Source organism: Solea senegalensis, linkage group LG15 (genome assembly GCF_019176455.1).
Source record: "Solea senegalensis isolate Sse05_10M linkage group LG15, IFAPA_SoseM_1, whole genome shotgun sequence".
Lineage (NCBI taxonomy): Eukaryota > Metazoa > Chordata > Actinopteri > Pleuronectiformes > Soleidae > Solea > Solea senegalensis.
Window position 1 is genome coordinate 2,349,232 of NC_058035.1, and position 23,688 is coordinate 2,372,919.

Below are 23,688 nucleotides of genomic sequence, written 5' to 3' on the forward strand. Positions count from 1 at the left end.
GCCAATGGAAGCTGAGGGACGAGACAAAAAAGCCGGGTGTGGAACATGCGCACAAAAAAACCCTTATCTTTACACTGAGGGCAAATGATGCAAGAGCAGGAGGGATTGCCCAAGTCTGCCGCACATTCTGCTCTATTGCGTGGAATAAAACACGCACACATGGCGTTTTTAATGATAACAATGTGAATGATTATAAAAATAAAGGGCTCATCTCACTCAAATCTTAATCACGTTTCTCTCTCCTGCTCCTCTGACTCTCACCCTCTCATCCTATGCTTCTCTCACTCTCACCCGCTCATCTTCTGACTCTCACCCTCTCATCCTCTGCTTCTCTGACTCTCACCCATCTTCTGCATCCCACGCCTCTTAAGAATCACGCTGTCATCGCAGCATCAGTTGCATCATGTGCTGCAGGCTCACCAGTTCACAGACGTGTTGCATCATCTCCACATTATCAATTCTGTGATGTATTCATTAGTTTTTTGGTCCATAAAATGTTAGAAAATGTTCCCAAATGTCTTATTTTGTCCATAAACACAAACTGATTCAGTGAGTTTAATGATTTATTGTGTTGTTATATGGAGCAAAGAAACCAGAAAATAGATACATTAATAAAAACGATGCAGCTCTAATGTGTTTTTGGACTGTTTTGTTGTTTTAGTAAATCCATTTTTGATTTGACGGATTAAAATGCATTCATTTGTAATTGAAATAATCAATTAATCAAGAAAATAATCAATTATTTGCAGCCCTATTTGTGACATTATCCACCTCAGACAACCCAACACCAATAACATCTACAATATCTTAATATTTTCAATATGAAAAAGCATTTAGGTTTGTAACCTGCACCAAACTCCATAGAGAAAATCAATGATTTTAGCTCAGGAGGAGACAGGTGCTGCCTGTCTACTGCTGCCTCATGTGGTCAATTTGTGTCACTGCACTAAGTCTGGATAAAGGATTTCAAACGCCGATGTCACAAGAGAATGCTGTTAAACGTACACACGGAGGCAGCAGTTGATGAACACCTCCTGTGTGCTGTGGTGCAAAAATTGTTGGTTTTCTCTATGGGGTTTGGTGCAGGGAGTAAGGCGTTTACAAAGCAACAAAAAAACGACAGTTTTCAGCAGGAAAAGTGGTGTCAAACATATTCTTAAGACATTACAGACTTAAAGCAGGTGTATATTTTATCAGGGGAGCCTTTTGTGAAGTGGCACTTTAAAAAAAAAAAGCTGAACTTATTCTCCAAAAAGAGAAATATGGAATTATTGCTTGTAAAAGTATATTAAAAACGTGTTTTGAGTTCTCACCTGTCAGTGATGGGCGGCACTCAGAGACTCCACCCTCTGATGTGAAGCACCAGGGGGCGACACAACATCGCTGGCAGTTTCCTGTGTGGATCAATGCAGGGGGGCCTCCTGTTTTCTGTTGCCTGGGGCCACAAACTGCCTTGTAACAGCCCTGACTAACACAGCATGAAACAATAATAATTAATTAATATTATAATTACATATATTATTATTATTATTATTACTACTACTACAACAGAGATACAGGCAGTTAAAATGTGTCCTCTCTTTCCTTTAGATGTGTCCACACCCGCATCCTCCTTGCACATCTGCCTTTTGACCACAAGATGGCGCCATTATCAAGCTAATTTTTACCACTTGGGTGAAAAACAGCTGTTCTGTCTGAAAGTTTTTAATTTTAAGGCAAGAAGTCCTGTTTTTGTGCGAAATAGGTCCTAAAAACAAAGGTTTATTATTAAAATATTTTTTTTTTTATTTTGATGACAATATAATGTGAATTTTGTGACTTTTTATGAACTTCACTGATGTGAAAAGGTGATAAAAGGCAGTAAAACGTGTCAGGTGGATTTTTTTCTTATATCTCTCTCTTTAAACGTACAATTCTTTACCCATATACAGTATATATACAGTATGTTAAGAGCAATTTTTTGAATGATATAACTGACAGAATGAATGAATGAATGAATTCATTCATTCATTCATTCATCCGCACACTGAATATACAATTACGATTAGACTTATGAAAGACGAAATGAATTTTTTTCCAAAGTTGTATAAAACTCTTAAAAAGGCAAATCAATCACAATTTGCACCCTCGCATAAAACATGGCTGCCATTCTGGGGCCACATTATACATTAATAAACAGCTCAAGGCTTCACTCAGTGATTTTTCTTTTGGCTGGAAACTGACATTTAGAGACTGTTCACTCTCCTGCATCAAAGTCCATTGAGAAAATAGGCGATTTAAGCGAAAGGGAACACAGGAGCTGCTGTTGTACCAGTGTGTCGTTAGTTAAGTTTGTGTTGCTTAGGTAAATCTAAACAACGATTCTTGAACACAGAATGCACAAATTCACACATTTGAAGTTACTGATGGAGGAAGCAGTGGATTGACAGCTCCTGTGTGTCGTGCTGTAAAATCGATGGTTTTCTCTATGGGATTTGGTGTGGGAGTGTTTTCCAGTTTCCAGTCAGAAAAGGCTGTTTAACAGTGAGATAAAGCAGCATATTGTTAAAATAATGTAAACTAAAGTAGGTGTGGAAGTGATATAAGGATATATGTGACATATTTATGAAAGAACAATGAGAGAACAGTTGTGTTTTGATGAGAAAGAAAGAAAGAAAGAAAGAAAGGCAGAGTTCTGTGTCTCTGCCTCTGCTGCTGCTGCTGTCGTCGTCGTCTGCCTTGTCCTCGGCGACCTCAGCTCTGCGGTTTCTAAGTTGAGCTAAACTTTCCCTCCCTCCCTGCGCCAATAGAGACAGACTGTCCCCCGTCCCCTCACAGCTGTGTGGCCTGAATGCTGGAAATAACCCCCGGCCCGGCGGATCAGGATCAGGAGCCGTGGCTGTTAAACAGTGGCAAATGTTGGCCCAGAGCCGCTGGAGACCAGAGGGAGGGAGGGAGGGAGGGAGGGAGGAGAAACAGAGAAGAGAACAAAACAACTCAGGCTGAGATTTACAGCCAGTCAACAGAGCTGATACCAATATTTTTATATTCAATATCAAATGTGATGCAGTCGCTATGGTCGACCCTGACGACCCTGAAGGACACAGTCAGTGCAGCTGGAGACTGCTGTGGTTAAAAATGTCTTCCAGCTGCAAAACAAACACCAAAACAGCTCTGAAGCCTTGAGATGATTGGACGATGCTCGCTGTCAATCACACTGGTGTCCACTGAATTTTGTCATCTGTTTTCGCCTAAATTGACAAAATCGACATAAAGCAGGGTTTAAACTAGCATTTTAGACCGTCCCTACTCAAAAAATGTTTACTGATTAACATTAACATTTTTCTTTTTGCAGTGTCACAATTTAAAAAAAACAAAAACATAACATATATGTACAAAAATAAGAGAGAACACAAAACACATATCTCTTTTTACAGTTTATTGTATATATATATATTTATATATATATATATATAAAACTACAAAAGTAAGACTGTTTCAAATTCACAGACAGCTGTCCATTTATCTCATATTTATATATACACACACGTATACATTGGGATCCAAACGCGGGCTGTAGAACATATGTATGAGTCCACGTTTGTTTGCCAATACAGTGATCAGCTGATAGTTTCTCTCTCTCTCTGTGATCTATTGCATAGAAAAAGGCACAGCTCTGAGGTCTGTGTAAAATACAGCCTTCGTAGAGGGAATCAGTCTCTTTTTCCCCCCAGGGCGAATCGAATCCAGCCGCCGCCGCCTCCACCGCGTGCTAAAACCGATTCGGTAACAAACACTGATCGAAATAACAAAAAAACAAGAAATGAAAAAGGTCTCTGGAGCTCGAATGTTGTTCATACTATGTACATAACTTTTGGCATTGAAGCGTCTGTGACAGGCTTTGGAGTCTTTGACATCTGAAGTTTTGTTTTTTTTGAGTATTGCTGCGTGAAAAAAAAACTGAAACTGGAAAAAAATTAACAAAATAGAATAAAAAAACTAAAGTAATGTAAAAAGTTTGCGGCCGCCGAGCCACGACGAACACACGCACGCACACAGGGAAAAATAAAAATCAATAACATGAACGAAAAACAAACAAGATAATAATAATAATAATAATAATAATAATAAAAACCTATGTGTACTAAAAAATGGCTTCCACCCCATAATTCCACACTCAGATATACATTCCTATCTGAAGTACATTCCTCCTACCACACATTCTGTACACGCATTTACAATCCGAAAATGTTCACTTCACGTCCAAAAAAAATAAATATATTTACACAGAAAAAGAAAAAGAAAAGGAAAAAACAACACGAATAAATAACTTCATTGACAAAGAAAAACAAAAAGCACTCAGGATGCAGTCATCGACAAAGACGTCGTGTCACTGCTGCTGCTCGGCTTGCGTTCCGTTTACGAACTATCGCGTTCCAGCTGCTACTGTTTCGGCAAAATCGAGAGGAAGAGTCAGATCGTGCCGCCGGCTGGGAAGTCCTCGCTCGAAGTAACAGTACGTTCCCTTTTCTTCTTTTTTAAATTCGTCGGAAGTGGGAGTGATGTCACATCCGAGTTAATCGCATTCCAGTTAAAAAGTCGGGGGGGATTTCCAACTTAGAAAGTCGGAGCAACATCACAAATGGCGTACAAGTCTTACTGTTTTTTGCACACCGAACAGTGTAACAACAATCCCACGAATAAAACGGTACAACGTGTACATGTACTCATGAGGTTGCCCTGACTTTCCGAGTTGGAATTTTTACGACTTCCGACTACAACTGGAACACACCATGACGTAGTATTCTATTCCACGGAAAGGCTGAGATGGCAAAGTCCATCCACAAATATTTTCGGGCACATTAAGAAGAGGTTATGCTCAACTCAACGTGTACTTGTGAGGTTGGAAATTTCCGACTAAAACTGGAACGCACCATTACGCCACACAACATACTGTTCTACTCCAAGGAAAGGCTGCGATGGCTGATCATTTTTTAATGTTATTGTTAAGTCCATCTGCAAATATTTTCGGTCCTTTACGAAGAAAATACGGTAACCGCAAGAATTTGAAATCTAGTAAAAAGGGACAGAAACAATTGCGATAAAATGCTCTTACAAGACATCAACGATGGTGAATTAGCAATCTAGACACTGCGGTCGAGATTGCTCTGGTGCTGCCCCCATGTGGCACAAAAAGTCAACAAACGCAATTTAGAAAGCCCGTAAAGAAATACGATTTTATCCGTAACTTGACGCCTGGAGCTAACATTTAAAATAAGTATCTTAGAAGGTTTAGATTTTAGCACAAATGCTAACCCACGTCTTTGTAAACAGGTGGCTAACCAAACTGGAGGGAAGGGAAAAAAAAATGTAGTGATTTTGGTTATTTTTAGTGCTGCAACTGACGAGTATTTTGCGATCATTTTGGTCCATAAAATGTCTGAAAATTGATGCCTAAACATATTACGTGAGTAAAGTTTAGTTAGCTGTAGCGTTAGCTCCGGGGTTGTGTTTACTCACTTACTCAAGAACAGACAAATATTCCTGCAGCTGAAATGTTTAAATTTGTCTTCACGGTTGCAAACTTTGACTTTTTGGCATAAGGTAAACATTCTCTGCATTTTACAGGGCGTGTGTAACACTGTATGAAGCTAAGTCCGTGCTGAATGAAGTAAATGTCCAATTCTTACAAATACGACGTCGTATTGATGATACAATTCCTCCCTGTTCTGTATTGGGATTTAACCTTTCTGCTACCAATGAAAGGATCTGGCATGCGTACTTCTCATTTTACTGTAACTCCGAGACCGTTCGCAATATCTAGAAAATTCAAAAACCAGGGTGTGACCTTGCCTTTGCCCTATGGCAAATGAGACTGGCACAGCGCCCCCTGTGACCCTCATGTGGAGGATAATGCAGTAGAATATGGATGAATGGATACCGGATACTCAGGATTCACCGGCGCATCACACGTTTGTGACGTCAGCTTCTCAGTACCGTAATTCCTAAATAGTTGAATAACTGCCAGATATGGAAAGTGAAAGTTATTTTGGGGACAAAGTGGGCAGAAGAACTCACTCACTGAACATTTTTTGGACAATTCTACAGCCATAAAATCAAAATAAATCCAGGCGGCTTTCGAGACTTGATCGCATATACAGAGGCTAAAGATTGTGCTTCGGTTTGGACTTCTTTCCCCGTCGCCCGAGTCCGACTCCCCTTTGTAAACACGTGTGGTGAAGCTCATTTGAATTCTTCTTCTGCTGCAGCTGACAAGCGAGCTCATGTAAAAAGAGCAGCGAGCGCAGTTACACACGCCTGCCGACGAGAACGGGACGAAAGAAAAACAACAAGTAAATCCTGAACTGAATTCATTCATAAACAATACGTTTAAAAATAAAATAAAAAGGTACAGCATGTAAAAACTTGGACAAAACTATATTTTTGACGCTAAAATGAAGGCTACTTCGGTACTGCAACCGTAAAAAAATCTTACACACTGTACCTTTAAAAATAAACAAACCAGGGCGCAATTATACGTAATATCATTATATCCGAGCTAATACGTGACGTAGCACACTTGTAAAAACTATTGACATTTCATGTAAAAACCCTTTCTATGCTTGCTTAAATAAAAACAAAAAACATAGCATTTGCAATAAAGATAAAAGATTAAATAATAATTATTATTTGATCGAGAGAAATTACGTTATAATTAATAGTTTTTGAACAGATAAACATAATAATTTAAAAAGAAAAGAAAACACGGAAAAGGAGGAGTGACCTCGCTATAGGCTGAAAACAAAATACTGTAAAAACAAAAAAACAGGAATTAAAAAAGTGGTCATTTTAAAAAGGCACTCGTCTGCTAAAAGCCATGGATTCAGTGTGTGTGTGTGTGTGTGTGTGTTAACTTGTATTTCTCTACCTGTGAGAGGTCAAAGGTCCTCACCAGGATACAAAGACTATAAAATCCTACAGATTCGAGGACGAACGTCCGTCCTCGTGTGTGTCTCTATGTACAGTTTCCGTCTGTTGGGTTAAGGCTTAGGTTTGCGGGGGGTTGAGATGTGGATTAAATTAAGGGTTGTCGTTTTTTTCGGGAGGGAATGAACGGAGTCAGTGGAGGTCCTCACAAGTACAGAAATACAAACATGTTTTGTGTCTTTTTTGTTTCCCAGTTACTTCATTTCCATATTTTGGAAAAGGCGAGCACAGTGCATGCACAGTGTTTGTGTTATAGTAGTAGTAGTTGTCAAAAGTAGTACTAAGTGACATCAACAATTGATGTTTACAATTACCGACCTTTGAACAAAGTTTTTTCTTTTAAAAAATAAAACATTAAAAAGAACGACATTCCATTCCATCGTTCCAGTCTGTGTTTTCTACCGGATTTCATCGCCTGTGGGTTTCCCGGCGGCGAGTCACGAACCCACCAGCACTTCCATGATGTGGTCCAGTTCTGTCAGGTCGATTTTGAAAGGCTGATTGGCTGAAACCTGGGGGGCGGAGCCGGTGTACGGCGACGCCAGCGATTTGAGGAGGTCATCCGTCGTCACCACCGGCGGCAGTTTGGCGAGGCCCCCGCCCGCTGTCACGCCCGCGGTGCCCGCCGTTGTGCACGGGTCAAAGTCATACATGGACGTGTCGATGTCGGCAAACAGGACGTCGTCCAGTGCCAAGTCCGAGAGGAACCCCGACGGGGAGGTGGAGGAAGGAGGGGAGGAGGAAATGTCTACTAGGCCACCGGGGGGCAGTGTGGGCAGAGTGTCTCCCGGCCGCAGCGAGACGCCAGCTGCTTCTGGTTTAGCGCCGGTGGTCCTGCTGTCTCTGGGTAGGGGGGGCCGGGTGAGTGGCGTGGGAGCAGGGGAGGTAGTCACGGTCGTGATATTAGCTGCTGCTGTCCTTGTTATGGCTGTGGGAGGAGCCAACTCTATGTCACTCAGAGTGGAGGGGAAACCGTCGTTGGACAAGGCCGGCGCAGGGACCCTGAGGGACGCCTGGCTGAGAAGGGCCAAAGGTAAGGAGGGAGTTTGCGCCGGGGGAGGAGAGAGAGGAGGAGTGGGTGGGGAAGGAGCGCAGAACGTGGACTCCCCGCCGTCCTCCTCCAGTAAAGAGGCCGGAGTGAGGCAGGTCTCCAGGGGGGCGGGGTAAGCCTCGGCGCCGCTCGATGCCTGGCAGTTGGGAGGCACCATCGGGTGGGGCGAAGGCGGCGGAGCGATCGCCGGCATCAGTAACGCAGAGGGCTGGGAAACCTGTGCCGCCGCTGCCGACAGAACCCCAAAGGAAGGCGGGGCCTCGCGGAACCCCTCGTCCATGGGGTCGTCGGGCGGCGGCGACGGCGGCAGCAGGAGTGGCCGCAGCGAGCCCTCCTGCTTGAGCTCGTCCTGGATGCGCCGCAGCATGTTGTTGATGAGGACGCGACGCTCCAGGCTGGGCTCGCCGAGCGGCCGCTGGCTATACAGCTTCATCAGCGAGATGTTGAAGATGGTCTGGCGCTGCAGGGTGTACGACACCTTGGACAGGCCCTCGGGGCAGAGGCCCAGCGTTCCGCCCGCCACCGACGCCTCCAGCGTTTTGCCTTCCAGCCCCTCTTCATCCTCGTCCAGCTTCCGCTTCGCACCTTTACCGAACATATATCTGGAAAACACAAGAACCGGGAGAGAGGAGCTTAATTTGTGCCTCATTGTGACATACAGTACTATACTTGAGAAGTACCTGCCTATATTGTAAGTGAATAAATTAGGTTAATCTCGGTTAATTAATCGGCTACTTGTTTGGTCCGTGGTCAGTGTGTCCCAAAACTGGATATAATGGTGTCTTGTTTTTGTCCACAAACCAAAATTATTCAGTCTTAATTATTTATTTGTTTTATGGAGCCAAGAAACCAGAAAATATTCACATTTAAGAAGCTGAAGAATGCAAAAAACCTAATAATGAATGCAGCCCTAATTAGGCTTTCTATGGTCGCTGGAAAACAATGAAAATGCACATGCAGTTTTTACACAATTATACCTGCACCTAGCTATCGTTCAGTTTCTTATGTCATAACAAATAACTATTGCAAATATCCATGGAATAAGGAAGCTTATGTCATTCACCTCGACTTAATCACCCATTTAAACTGTTTATTACGTCTACAGCAGTCACCGGATTCATTTTGAGTGACCAAAGCACCTCCACATCCCCTCCACTGGATGTTCTCATGACATAAAATGAAAATATGGGTTATTTTTTTGTAGTTGTCAGTGAAATTTCTGAACTTATGTCAAAATATGACATGATAACTGAGCACCTGCAAGTAGATTCAAACCCATGAAAACTGCTGGAACCTAAAACTCACTGTGTATTTGTTAGTCAAGTTTTCAGACTGAAGCTTTTTTTTTTTTTAAATAAAACACAGACCGACTGAAACCAAGAGCAGCTGCAATGGAACTGTGGCTCGGCACTGGAACTAACACAAACACACACACACACACACACACACACACAGTGTTACGTAACAGCAGCGTTCCCTGCTGTACCACAGGATCATAGGGCAGATTTAAAGCCCAACCCCCTCCTCACATCCCCTCCTTCTACTGCCCTATTAGAATCGCACATTCAGCTACATGGGAGTCAGGTGGGGAGGAGAATAAGAGGGAGAGAGCCATGATGATGATGATGATGATGCCACAGTAATTCTCTGAACATACATATATCCAAAAACCCACTTTATTAGGGCTGTCACATTGTACCAGAAACCTAACATTGCCTAAAGCACTTGGAGGGAAAAGTTCAAATTTGAACCTTAAATATTCAGCCTAGAAGCACATGAGACTGTCTGAAGTCACTATACAATGGTCCAGTGTGGTTGTAGATCCATGAATGTGTATGTCAATCACTTCTTGACCCATTTATCGTTCTATAAATGCAAGGTCTGTTCATCACATAACTGTCCACGAGTTTGTTTGTTTGGCTTTAAACTTGGCAGGTGACTTGCTGAGGGCGCCAGTGTGTGCAGCGCCGACTTTGACATTGTTTATATAAATAATGCAAGAGATATTGGTATAAATGTGAGACATATGTATTACTAAAAGAGCTCCTGAAAGGATAGTGCACTGGTTAGAAAACGATGCCATGTTGAGAACATGAACCATCATTCTGTGTAGGAAATCCTTTCTTTCAGGCTCTATAATGCGAATGTGGGAATGGGAAATACCTTCCAAAAGGTAAAGCGTGTCAGGAAAAATCAGTTTAAAGTTGATTTTTTTGGTCAAAAAATGGACACAAAATGGAGGACACAATTCTGAGCAGGAAATCGCAACACGTGTGGAAGCATTTCAGGCTCTACAACACGGATGTGGGCAATCCGAAACATCTTTCAGGTAAAACGTGTCAGGAAATATTCCCTCAAACTTAATTTTTGGTGGATATTAACTCTTTTTCTGACTGTTCTAGAGATGATTGAGCATGGAAGTTTCAGACGATCGGCAGTTTCTGCGTCAACGAGCAGTTGAACAGGTGTACCTAATAAAGTGGTGAGTGTGTGTCAAGTATTTCTCTGATCATTGGTTTTGCAAAGAAAGAAAGAAAGAAAGAAAGAGAGACAGAAAGAAAGAGCTGCAGTGTTTGACTGTAATCCAGGCTGACAGGCTCATGCAGTCAGTCGCTGTCTACACACACACACACAGACACACACACGCACACACACACACACACATGCACACACACAGACACGCACACAGGAAGTATGAGCTGCAAGCCCAGTTACCACGACTGGTTGGTTGCCATGACAAACAGAGTCAGCTGGGAATTCACCCAAAGAGATGACAAAGAATGGGATGGGGGGGAGAGGAGGAGAGGGAGGAGGAGGAGGTGGGAGGGAGGGACGGGGTGTGTGCTGGGTGTGGGGGGGCAGGAAGGAAGAGGAGGAAGATGGAGAGGAGGAGAAGTGAGAGGAGGAAGTGAACGACCAGGTGAAGGCCTGGTTGTATGCGGTTACTGACACTAACGTTGAAAACCTGGGTCTTTGACACTGAAAACATGGAAGAGAGAGAAAAAAACTAACTTTTACCACTTTACAAAAGGCTAGTCTAAATAAATCTCCACCATCTTTTAGTCCACAGTATCTTTTTCTGACTGGAAACTGGAAAAGTTTGTTTTTAGCTTATGGAAGACACAGGAGTTGCTGGTGTACTGCTGCCCCATGTGGTCAGTTTGTGTCACTGAGGGAAAACTGAGTGAATGATTACAAACACCGAAGTCACAAAATAACACATATGAACTTGTTTTTTGAAGGCAGCAGCTGGTCAACAACACATAAATACTGTAATCTAAAATTAGCTGTTTTTTCTATGGACTTTGGTGCAGGAGAACGATCACCTTCAAACAACCAAATAACCTCAAATAACCAATTAGTCATTTAGACAGTGAAATGAAGAAAATAGAGTTACTCTCAATGAGGAGCAAAGAAAACATTCAAGCAGCTGGTATCAGTGAAACATAACCGATAAATGGATCATCCAACTAGCTGTCAATTTATTTTGCACCAATTTAAACTAATTATTGAGTCAGCAGTGGATCAAAAACTCCTAATATTCTCAGAGTCAGCAGCTTACAAATACTGTAAATGATCAGTGTTGGACATTTTTCCACCATTTTCTGGACATCATTTGACCAAACAAGTGGTCCATTAGTAGAGGAAATAACGTGCAGATTCATCCGTGATAAAAATAATCATTAGCTGCAGAGCTACATGTCTGCATTTCCTGTTCCTTTTCGGGAGGAAAAGGTAAGACGAGAAAGCAGAAAGAGTGTTACTCTGGTGTACGCCACCGAGGACTAAAAATGTCTGTGATTTCAAATCACCAATGAGTTTCATTTCAGCTGCTTATGACATTTTCTAGGAAAATGGCGAGTCGGAAAGAGAGAGAGAGAGAGAATCAAAGAGTGAGCAACAGAGTTGGTTTCAAACAGTTTGCGGCGGGTGTGTGATTGAGAGCTGGAGCAGCTGCACATGTCTGACTCACTGACTCATAGCAGTGTGTTTAGAGTCACACACACACACACACACACACACACAGAGAAACAGAGAGAGAGAAGGACTAACATACCAGAGGTGCCCCACCCCTTACATTCCACTTCATTATCCTCCTCTTCCCTTTCCTTCTCCCTTCACCTCTTCTTGTTCATTTTACTTTTTCATCCACCCCTGCTCCACCTCCACCACCACTATCACTATCACTATCACTATCACCTCCCTCCACTGACTGTCCACAGGCGCACAAACGTCCCACGCCCTGTGAGCTACATCTAGATATGATCTACACACCAAGAGAAGAACAACAGTCAAGTGAGACGAGGAGTGCTTGGTCTCCAAAATGGAGCCACGGTCTCTACTCAAGGTCACGGTGACTTCATGTGCTGCCGTTCGCCATCACAGTTAAAGATCTTCTCCATGTGTCAAGAGTCGAGACAAACAATCAAACTACACACAGCTCTGAAGGTCAACGACACTATTATATAAATGACAGAAACAAGATGACAATTTCTGTTTAACCCAAAAAAAATATGCCCAATATTCACAATTTTCTTGTATTCATTCTCGAATGAATTACCAGAATAGTTTTAAGTTTGCATTTATGTAGATGTATTTAATGTAAAGTCTAATCTGAATGGATTAGAATCATTTCAGGTCCAGTGTCTCTAATATTCCAATGGTATAATACTTTTAAAGGCGTGTAATTAATCACTGACATCAACCTGCATCATCTCTATCCTCTGAATACAGCAAGTGATATACACTGACAAATATTGATAATAATATATTCTACTCATAATAGATTAATAATTTGATTATTTTCTCAATTCATTGATACGTTGTGAGTTTGTTTGGTCCATTAAATGTTGAAAAATACAGCTCAAATCAGATTAATACATCTATCCAGGGCTGCATCTCACAATTATTTTCATAATCAATAAATCTGTTGATTATTTTCTTGATTAGTAACCTCAAAATGACGCCTTGTTTTGTCTCCAAACCAAAATGACTCAGTTTTAATGATTTCTTTAATGATTAATGATTATATTTTATTTATTAAAAACAACTACTCAAACTGATAAGTATTGTATCAAAAATTGTTGGCGACGTCATTAATCATCTAGTTGTGGCAGCTTTAGATCTGTCCAAAATCTTCAGGGATATTGCATTTAGTAGCATTTTTAAAGTCTCTGAGAACACATTATAAACTTATATAAGTAATAATCTGCTTGACACATGAATATAAAGAATATATACAAAGTTATTATCGATTATTAAACGATTACCAAATTATTCGTCTACTACTTTGATAATAGATTTATCAGTTTGAGCTTTTTTCAGGTTCTTAAATGTGAATATTTTCTGGTTTCTTTGCTCCATATAACAAAGAAATTAATAAAACTAATTTCCGGTTTGTGGACAAAACACCATCATCATTTCCAGGTTTGTTAAACACCGATCAACATTTTGCCAACATTTTCTGGCATTTTATGGACCAAACAAGTACAAAATAATCATTAGTTACAGCCTTATTCTAGTCCACAAACCAATATTAGCTTCTAATTCATTATATGGAGGAAAGTATTAAAAAACAACAACAACAAAATGGATGAATTAATTATGAAAATAGAGATTACATGCCTAATGATGACGAGTATGAATCTAAAATAAGACGTAGTAAAAACATGCATGTGTTTTACATTTAGGGGCTGAGCCAAGGGGTGTGCGTGCGCGCGCGTGTGTGTGTGTGTGTGTGAGAGCCTGTTGACCACACGTCACACATGTGAACGGAGCACATTAATCCAGGAGCTGGTGTAGTGTAGTGTAGTGTAGTGTGTAAGAGTGTGAGTGTTGTGCGATAGTGCAGTGCTAGTGGACGGACTCTGCAGTGATATTATGATCCTGTAACCGGATACGCTGGTTTCCATGCCTGAGCTGCACATCCACCATCCGCCGTCGCACCCCTCCTCCCCTCCCCCTTCACCTCGACATCAGGCTATTTCAGGTTCTCTGGACACACACACCTCACACTACACTGGTGCTGCTGCAGAAACTGCAGCTGTAGAAACTGCACTGCCGCTCACTTTAGCGCACACATGTGCCCGGGAGCGTAGAGTCGCAGCTCGCAGTCATGACTTTCAACGCTGCAGTTCATCCAACCCTGCACATGAGGACGACATTGTTACGCTCACTACTTGTCTCCGTGTGTCTCTGTCACGCACACACGCGCACACACACACATGCATAATGTAGAAGTAGTAAACACATTCCAGACACAAACCCAGAGGAAGAAACTGGGTTGTAAGCATTTGCCTGATCAGACCCCACTACAATAAACAGGCACAGCGACCAAAAGATACAGTTACACCGTGACGACAGTCACTTCTACTCTTTTTTCTACAGCTCTGCACCCAAAAATTACAATTCTAACACATTTTTCCAATACTTGCACACAAAAGAGTCTCAGAACCATCAAGAATCATGTTGCCAGCTTGCTCTTTTGCATTACTGTGCAACAAAACACAGCATGTGATACATGGAAGTGACATCATTAAGCTGTTGACCACACAGTAATACGTAGATGAGGGGTTGAGGTGTGATAATACAGTGAGTAAAAGGTCAAATAAACTCTTCTTTAAGTGGCTAAAAGGTCGGCAACAGTGTACGACTGCAGCCAATGACTGAATTATGGCAGAAAATGTTGTAAAATGTCAATCATTAACAGAAACTAAAAAGACATTTTTGTTTGCTGTCACAGCAGAGCAAAGAAACCAAAAAAAAAACCCTCACTCACTCATTTAACTTCTACATCTGTTTAATCACTTAAATCATTTAATCAATGTAAATTATTGCAGACAAAATGTTGAGATAGTTGAGGGTTATTGTTCTAAATGAAAATAAATATAGCTTGTGTGTGCGTGTGTGTCCTCGTAGTGACCAACAACTGCTCACATGACAACATCAGTTTGTTATCAGACACGGAATTCACCATAATCTCTTACATAATGGTTACAAAAGGTTACAAAACACGTCTGTTCGGACTACATAACGTGGAGAATCCACGTCAATAAAGAGTAGGTGGTTTCTTGAAAAACTAAAAAACTGGTTGGCCTTCCTGATTTTGATCAGGTAAGAGAATTACCTCCTGTGGTTGATTCACAAAAGAAAGTAAAAACACAGAGAAGCGACCTGAGAAAACACTTACTAAAAGACTTATCTGTCTACGACATCTTTATCTCACTGTTAAATAGCCTTTTCTGACTGAAAAATAAAGCTTGCGTCACTTTGTAAACCACTCACTTTTCCTCGCACCAAACTCCATGGAGAAAATCAGCAATTTTACATTAAGGTACAACATGGGCTGTTGATCCCCTACTGCCTCTGCTCATTATTTCAGATGTGTTTTTGTGTGACTTAAATGTTTGAAATCCTTTGTTCAGATTTACCCAAGTGACACAAACTTACCAAACAAAGCTGCAGTACACCAGCAGCTACTGTGTCCCTGTGAGGTAAAAACTCTGATTTTCTCAATGGACTTTGGTGCATGAAAGATAGTGGGGTTTACAAACTTGACTTTGCAATCATTAAAGGCTCTCTAATGACGAGATAAACATTTTCTTTAGATAGTATACACTTGAACAGGTGTAGATCAAGTGGATAAAATCAGGTTTCCCTCCTCTGATACTGGTTTTACACACAGGTGAGTTCAGCACAAATTATGAGTCAATACCACACATAAAAAACCTGAACTATCCCTTTAAAAGATGCCTGAGGAAGAATTCATCACACACTCATTAATGTATGAGTAATGAGAGCAAAGGTCAGGGCCAATACATCACACATGTAAAAGCCTTTTTTTACACGCAGTTGCCACTTTATTAGGTACGTACTATTAGGTTTTTATTACTAATTTCCAGCCTTACCCTCGTTCACAGGGTCAAAATACTAAAGAAAACTCTCAGGAAAATCAAGTTCTAATCGACGGGCACCTCGAGCGACGGCGAGCAAAAGGAGACCATAAATTATATAATCGATAAATTAAGATTTATGGCGGTGCTGTTGTTCGGCCGAGAGCAAAGTGAAGCGTGTGTGTGTTCAACCTGAGCACGGCGGCATTACTGCACAGCCAGTTAGAGCAAACACTATGAGTCACTAGTAACACAAGAGACCTGACAGGTGCCTGTATTTAAAGTGACTTTACAGTGTCCTGTTACTCAAACAGGAAAAATGGTAGTTTAACCAAAGAGGTCGACGGCTCAACGTTTTTCTGCGACTGACGTAGATGTTTATCTCGGAAATTGGGATTTAATTTGCGACGAAGACACATTGCCATCAAAATAGTAGCTAGAAGTCAAAAAGTGAGATTTGCTAAAAGCATCAATTCAAACTGTTAGTGTAATTGAGCTTATAGTGGAGATAAGATGCCTAATGTTTTTTTGGCCAATTTTCTGACATTGAACTGTTAAATAATAACAAATAATAGATAATTTGCTCAAATATATAAAACACAACAATAATCATGATTGTTTTAGTGAATTATCAGCATTTATCAAGTAATGTGTACATGATTGGGTAAATAATAATCTACTAATGACCATTATAAAAAATAGGGCAGGCTCAATATCACCATTTCGTGCCCGATATTACGATATTACAACCTCAAGTACCTACCAATACCAATATCAGCGCGATACAGTCACTTCCTAAACACTTTACGTCTTTATATTTCCCGTTTTCAATCCAGTGGTTGACCAATATCGGAGTTACTGATACTACTGACCGCTTTCTGAATTGTACAGTTCTGGCACTACTCGGCTCTACTTGGGTTTGGTATCAGTGACAACATTTTCCTAATACTTCCTTTAACTTCCTCGAGGTGGGTGGGGTCGTGGCGTTGTTTTCTACATGACACAAACACACAAACTAGTGACGGCCAAAGCAGTTGTTTTCGGTGTAACTGAATCATTAGAATCAGTTCATTAAAAATAACTGAAATACCGAGGGACGAGTTGTGATTTGAACTCATGTAGCCGGCTTTCAGCAGTGGATTTCAGGAGTTTTAAGTATTTTTAACCGATCTACAGTTTGGCATTGTTCGGTTCAGATTCTTCTATCGGACGTCCTGCTCGTGACTCTTCCAGTGACGACACTCTCTGTCTGTTGATGTCACATTTTTAGTATTGTCTCAGCTCACTTGGAACCAGGTACTATCCCTACTGGTCCAGTTGAGCTGAACAGTGCTAGAACTGCATAATGGAAAAGTGCCATGTGTATCCGCACGTCTCCAATCAAAAAAATGGCGAAAATCCGTCAACCTCTCGAACAAAAGTTATCTCACTTTTTCCTCCTTTGTCTCCTCCCCTCTTCTGTCTTACACACTTGAATCTAAAAATAAATTTGCCAAAGAAATAGAGCAGAATTGGGTCGACACAACGTGTCCATGTGCAGGTGGAGTGCTCCCGCCCGCCTCACACACGCACCACACAGCATCACTACCACAAAAAAAGTAGTCTCCATCTTATTACGGCAGGATCTGCCTTATTACTGCAGTACACAGTGTGTACACACAGCACAGCAGCGAGGGCATGATTATTACCTCAGTGTCCGTCTTCTTACAGCAGCAGCAGCAGCAGCTTCGGTGCTGCAAGTGTCATCCTTCTTACTGCAGGCAGCAGCCGTATTACTCCACTATAATCCTCATCATTGCAGTATGAGCCTTGTTAGCTCTGCCATGTCGCTGCACTGGCAGCGCTCACCCTACGACGACGTACAGGTACTTAGCCGCTGAAGGTGTACAGTGGTACAGTATAGTCGGGGATGATAATTAGGCCACATGGAAACACAACTTTCACTGTTAAAGATTTTTCCCTACGTACAACATCATTTGTAACTTGTAATAATTGGCTGATTAACAAGCAATAATCGGCCAATGCTAATTATAACAAAAAAAAGGCAAATATTGGAACGATCAATTAGCTTAACCGATGAATCGGTCTTCCTCTAGTGTATAGTATGTCAGGCCTGTATTTGGTGCTGTAACAAAAATACAGAAAAAACAGAAGAAGCCGTGGAGCACAAAGCTTTCGCAGCGTGTACGAACTAAGCCTCCAAGATACGGATTCCATGCTATGCAGATGTCTTGCAGATTCTCCCAAACTTGGGCTCTTAGTATCGGTATTGGGCCAATGGTGGTCAAAAAGTAAATAAATATCACTGGATAGTTATCAGCAAGATAAAGATGTAAAATCCATTGCAAAGCAAACATTCACAGCATGTTAGCCAAGTCATGTTTTGGGCTACTTTTTCACCTTATAGTAGAAGAATATTTGTTACCCCGTTGGAAAATGATGTCTTTGAAATGACTTTGAAATCGCTCTAAGTGGTAACTGTACCAGCATGTGTCGTCCACAGCTTCGTAGTTTAAGACGGTGTGAAATTACTGTATCAGACTGAAATCGCTAGCGGTAACCTGTACGTTCAGGCTTCAATTAATTAATTTTCCCACTAAAACCAAGCTAAGAAAGAGTGATAAACTCCGTTCCCATTGCTAGTGGTTGTTCTGCAATATATTGTTTTTTTTCCATTACTAAATTTGTATTTAACCCAGGCTAAAAGTTGTAAAAAAGGGAGATTTTCTTCAAACATTCATGGCTAATGTGTAATACGTTAACGTTTAATGAATGCATCTTTAAGCGTTGCAACAGAAATCGCCAAGTTTCCAGAACTTTTAATCTAAATGACCACTCAAAGCACCTTTACACTACAGTTTAACCTTCCATCCATTCACACTAATGTACTCTCATGTTCATTACATAAATCGTGCAATGCGATAATCTATCCGTCAGGGCAAACGTCGATATTTTAATTAACAAATTAAGGCGCCCTAAAGTAAACAGTCCCTGCCAGTTTCACTCGCCGGGCGTCAGTACTTCATGTCTCCTCGCGGTGGCGCTCCTCATATAAATGAGGGAAACTTGGGTGAAGTTTACAGTGGGATAATGTCGGAGACAGCTGTGTTAAGAGACGCCCCATCCACATTCAACACGTAGACTGACTGCACTTCGTCCGCTACGTCGCGAATAAAGACAGAAATCGTGCACCGTTGACTTTTCACGCTAACACTTTGTTTACTTTGGTTAGACGGATATCGTGACGTATATTGATGATGGCAGAATCACTGTATCGTGGACCGTGTATCGTATAGTGCGGTGGCCTGTGAGGTGACTTGAATGCACAAGAGCAGGGCCACAGCTGCTGTGATGTGGTGTCGCCTGTTATGAAACACTCGTCCACCACCACAACAGACTAGCCCTTTAAACCCGAGTGCAGACCAAACTCCACCACTTCTTCACACATCTCACACAGTAATTATGACACCAACTGCACGTTAATTTATCCATGAATATTTCTTATTTCAGACTCAATACACTTTCTTTACTAAAGTACACGAACGAGTCTTCATGCAGATTTAGGTCATTTTGATCTCATTTGGCTCAGTTTTAGCTTAGCACAACACGCTAACGTTATTCACTTAGGTGTAATAGCGTGTAGCTGTGGTGAAATGTAATTCGGTTATTTTTAGTTTTTTTTTAAAAAAAAAAAGTTAATTACACACTTTTTCTCTGTAGTAGAAAAGTGTCTTTTATAACAGAAATGATTGAGAGAATATTGGAAATACAGAAGAGAGAAGGGAGGGAAAAGTAAAGTAGTTAATTTGACCCTTAAATACGAAAACTTTTTCCCTCGGACCCCCGCTTCACTCTGCACAGCAGCAGCAGCAGCAGCAGCACGGAAACACATCGACCAGGCAGCCTCCTCCGCCGGAGACTGTTTATTACCCATTTAAAGACGGCTCACGCCGCTGCCTCTGTCCGTCAACTACGTGCTAATTTCGCCCGACGAAAGACATGAAACGGCGTCTTACCACGTCCAGGTCCGCCGGAGTTTGGAAGAGAAACATGGAGGGGGGTATTTAAACGGGTCCCGTCCGCCACAGCAACACCGACCGACCGTCCGAGCCGCCGGAGACTCTGACACACAATGGCGCTGATGAGAAGAGGAGGAGGAGGAGGAGGAGGAGGAGAAACTGCTGCTCCTCACAGGGACAGTGCTGCCTCCACGGACCGCGGGACAAACCAGTGCCAGCCGGGCGAGCTGCACGTGAAAGTCGTGTGTTTTTGACGGAAAAACACGTTACTGAGACATTAGCTAACTGCTAATGTCGATTATTATTGTTGAATATCACAACGGTGTGTATTATAATACTATACATGTCATTATGTATGTGTATACACATTAATAGGAACTGTAGTGCACTCTCAGATATGTGTTTATATTGTACATTTTGTGTACTTTTTTGGGTCTTATTTTATGTACTAAAGTTTTAATCTTCATATAGTTTTTATTTTCTTCTTACTGGTTATTTTTTTTTAACAACAATCTTTGAATTTTATAACTGATTTTCATTTGCAATTGTATTTATTTGCATTAAAGTAACGCTAATCCTTCAGTTGTTATCCCTCTCAACTAGCTAGCCCCCTTGCTAGCCTTGTTTGGATCCAGGCCCCTTACTTAAAACTGAATTATTTAAAAATGCCATCCAGTAATTATGTATGTATAACTTTTACTACATTATTTAACCTTGTTTTGTCGTTTTATTCTGCTTTGAATTTGTCTAATTTATGTTTGTACTGTTGCAATTTGTGCTACTTAAAAAGTGCTGTGTACATTGTTGGTACAAGTGCTATATATTTTATTAATGTGGTCGTCTACCTTCATGTTTATTGACCCTTATATTCCTTTAATCTTGTTCTTACATTGTTATACCAACACAAATTTCTTGAACATGCAGAAATTCTGATTTTGATGAACAATCAATGGCCACTTTATTAGGTACACAAGTCTCTTTGATTAAGTGTATAAACATTAAAACATAAATACATTCTTTAGGCAATGGCCTTGGTTTATGGAGACAGCCATTTTGTGCCGCCATGTTTTTACAGTAGCCTGAATGGACAAACTAGCCAAAGTACAGTATGTGTTCCACTTGTCAAAGCAGTAGCTTACTACACAAATGAGGAAAAACAACATTCTTTCTGGTATACAGAGGCCACCGTAGTTCCCTGACGCTCATGGTAAAAGTAGAGAAGCAATAGCAGGCATCAATTCAACATATAACAGACTGTAATGTCATACTATTCTGTGCACTGAATAAAATCTGTAACATTAACAACAAGTTAATTTGAATGCATTCAGTACTCAATGACTGAATCTAATCCATGACTAGAAGGTAAAATGTGTTCAAAATGTCAAAATGCACACCAGTTGTCATTATTCGTGTGACAGCTGTGTCATAAATCCATGTTTTGACTGGAGCGGGCAAATTTACGAGGAGCACTTGAAGGCAGCAGGAAAAGCTGAAACCGAGCAGCTGCCCCCGAGAAGCAGCGTCGTCAACTTTGCCCCGCCCACACACACACACACACACACTTTATCCAACACCGTGTCTCCCTCTCTCTGTCAGATTACTTCATTAATTATTAACATTATTGTGAAACTGTAAAGTGAAAGCAGCGTCCACGGTGTTTGGACCACACTTATTTACATCCATGCTGTTTTCAACAGTCATTCAAACAAAAACCCAGGGAGCAAAAAGAACAAGTTTGCAGCAAGCAGAATTCCGATCATAGCATAACAAAAAGTGTATTTTTCAAAACAAATAAAACACAATACATTTGAATGATTAATTAATTCAATATTTTGTTAGCAATATTGATTCTGCGGGTTCATTGCTGTTTGCTCAATTCATAAAGTGTTTGATAATATTGACACAAATCTAATCCCTAAATAACATCTCAATTGTTTTTTTGTTTTGATTGCGTTTCCGACAACAAATGGAACGCACCACCTCCTGTGATGCTTTCTGGCATCATTGGTCCAGGGTTGGATGATGGGAGTGTGAATCATTGTCAATAACTGTCAGGATAGTGAGGGTTTTTGTCACAGGAGTGAGCAGTGGACCGTCAGCTGCTCAGTAAATGTCCGTTCCACTCTGCAGCAGATGGCACAGAAATGACCACTGGACTCAAACAACGCCAAACAAAGTCCGCAGCTCCACGCAGACAAAAAACACCAGCGGAGCGTCCCGGGGGCAGAAAATGGGCATCTTGGACCGTTAGTGCCCCCGTTGCCCCCTGCTGCACACACACACACATACAGCTCTTTTCAGACCAGGCTGTTTGTCCTCAGTCCAGTGTTTACAGGGTTTATCTGCTGCTCTGAATGTTTCAGTTTAAAAACTATTCCGTTTTAATGACGTCTTTGTGACATTGAGCAACAAAAACAACAAACAGAAACTATTTCCAGAAATGACATTTCCTTCTAAAGTGAAAGAATTATGATAAAAGGTTGAATTTTAATTTAATTAAGAGTTTATGGAGTACTCGCACATGTAATTGTTCATTTATCTCCACGACAGCCCTTCTCGGCTGTAAAATTCAAGTTTGTGATGCTTTGTTTTCTAAACCTCTCCCCTGCACCAAAGCCCATAGAGAAAATCTGCGATTTTGTTATGATTTTACATCATAACAAACAGGAGATGCTGATCCACTTCTGCTTCCCCCCGTGAGATCAAATGTATTACTGTTTTCGGTGAATTAAATTCTTTGTCTAAGTGACACAATTTTATCCAACGAGGCAGTAGTACATCACAAACAACTGTGTCACCATGGGCTAAAAATGTCATTTTTTTCTATGGAGTCTGGTTAAAAAAAAAATCCAGCTCAAGTGAACACTATCTTAAGAATATGTTTGCCAATTTATCTCCACATGAGACATGAGTCTTTTTCAGCTGGAAACTCAAGTTTGTTTTGTTCTGTTAACCACGCTCTTGAAATAAAGCCCATAGTGAAAACCAGCTATTTTATATCATAGAAAAACAGGAGTTGCTGATCCACTTTGCGCCCACCAGTGAGGTCAAATGTGTTATTTTGTGATTTCGAGGAATCAGAATCACCTCAGTGACATGAACTTAAGAACTGAGGCAGCAGTCGACCAGAAACAACTGTGTGTCCATGAGCTTAAATTGCTCATTTTCTCTATGGAGTTTGGTATGGGAGAGTGAGTGGCGCTTACAGAGAGAAATACACTTACATTTCCAGTTTTTAATAAACATAATCTTCCATCATTGCACAATACAACATACTGTATATTAGATCTGTTTTAAAAAGGCTGAATTGACTCAGCACAAAAACAGCTCAATCACTGGAGAAGAAAAACTACCAGTCACATGATTAAATGCAAGGTTCCTCCGATGTTCTTCGATTCCCAAATAATCAAATTTGAAACCTCAGCTGGAGCACGAGGCGGGTCAGTCAGTCGTAGTAGCTCTGCGCGTGAGTGTGTGCATGTGTAACTGTGGTGAATGGAGATCTGATTTTAGTCCTGTGTTCATCTCTCCGGCCTCCGAGTTGACTCACGAATGCTGAGCAGCGAGGCGGGATGGCTCTAAATAAAGATTTCAGGTCAAAAACAGGAAATGGCTCAGTGAGCAGCGAGGGCAGGGCCATAGCAACACCAACTGGAGAGCTGCACCCACAACATCCCTCCCCTCCTTCACTGCATCTATCTCATTTCTCCCTCTGTCTTCTTTTATTTCCCCCCGTCTCGCTGTGAAACCTTCCTGTTCC

General features: G+C 41.2%; 1 protein-coding gene across 2 annotated transcripts in view; it reads right to left on the reverse strand.

Moving 5' to 3' along the window:
• Positions 1–4,982: 4,982 nt before the first annotated feature.
• Positions 4,983–23,688, reverse strand: part of sertad2b (SERTA domain containing 2b) — a 36,200-nt gene continuing 17,494 nt past the window's right edge. Inside the window, exons 1-2 of one of the 2 annotated variants that reach the window (XM_044045852.1) lie at positions 19,926–20,044; positions 4,983–8,619 (exon numbers count right to left, since the gene is read on the reverse strand). In XM_044045852.1, coding sequence (XP_043901787.1) covers positions 7,404–8,615 — 1,212 coding nt within the window. In that variant the 5' untranslated portion in view covers positions 8,616–8,619; positions 19,926–20,044 and the 3' untranslated portion in view covers positions 4,983–7,403. Of the gene's footprint in view, positions 8,620–19,925; positions 20,045–23,688 lie in introns of those variants that run through there. The other variant, XM_044045854.1, reaches the window with a different exon arrangement.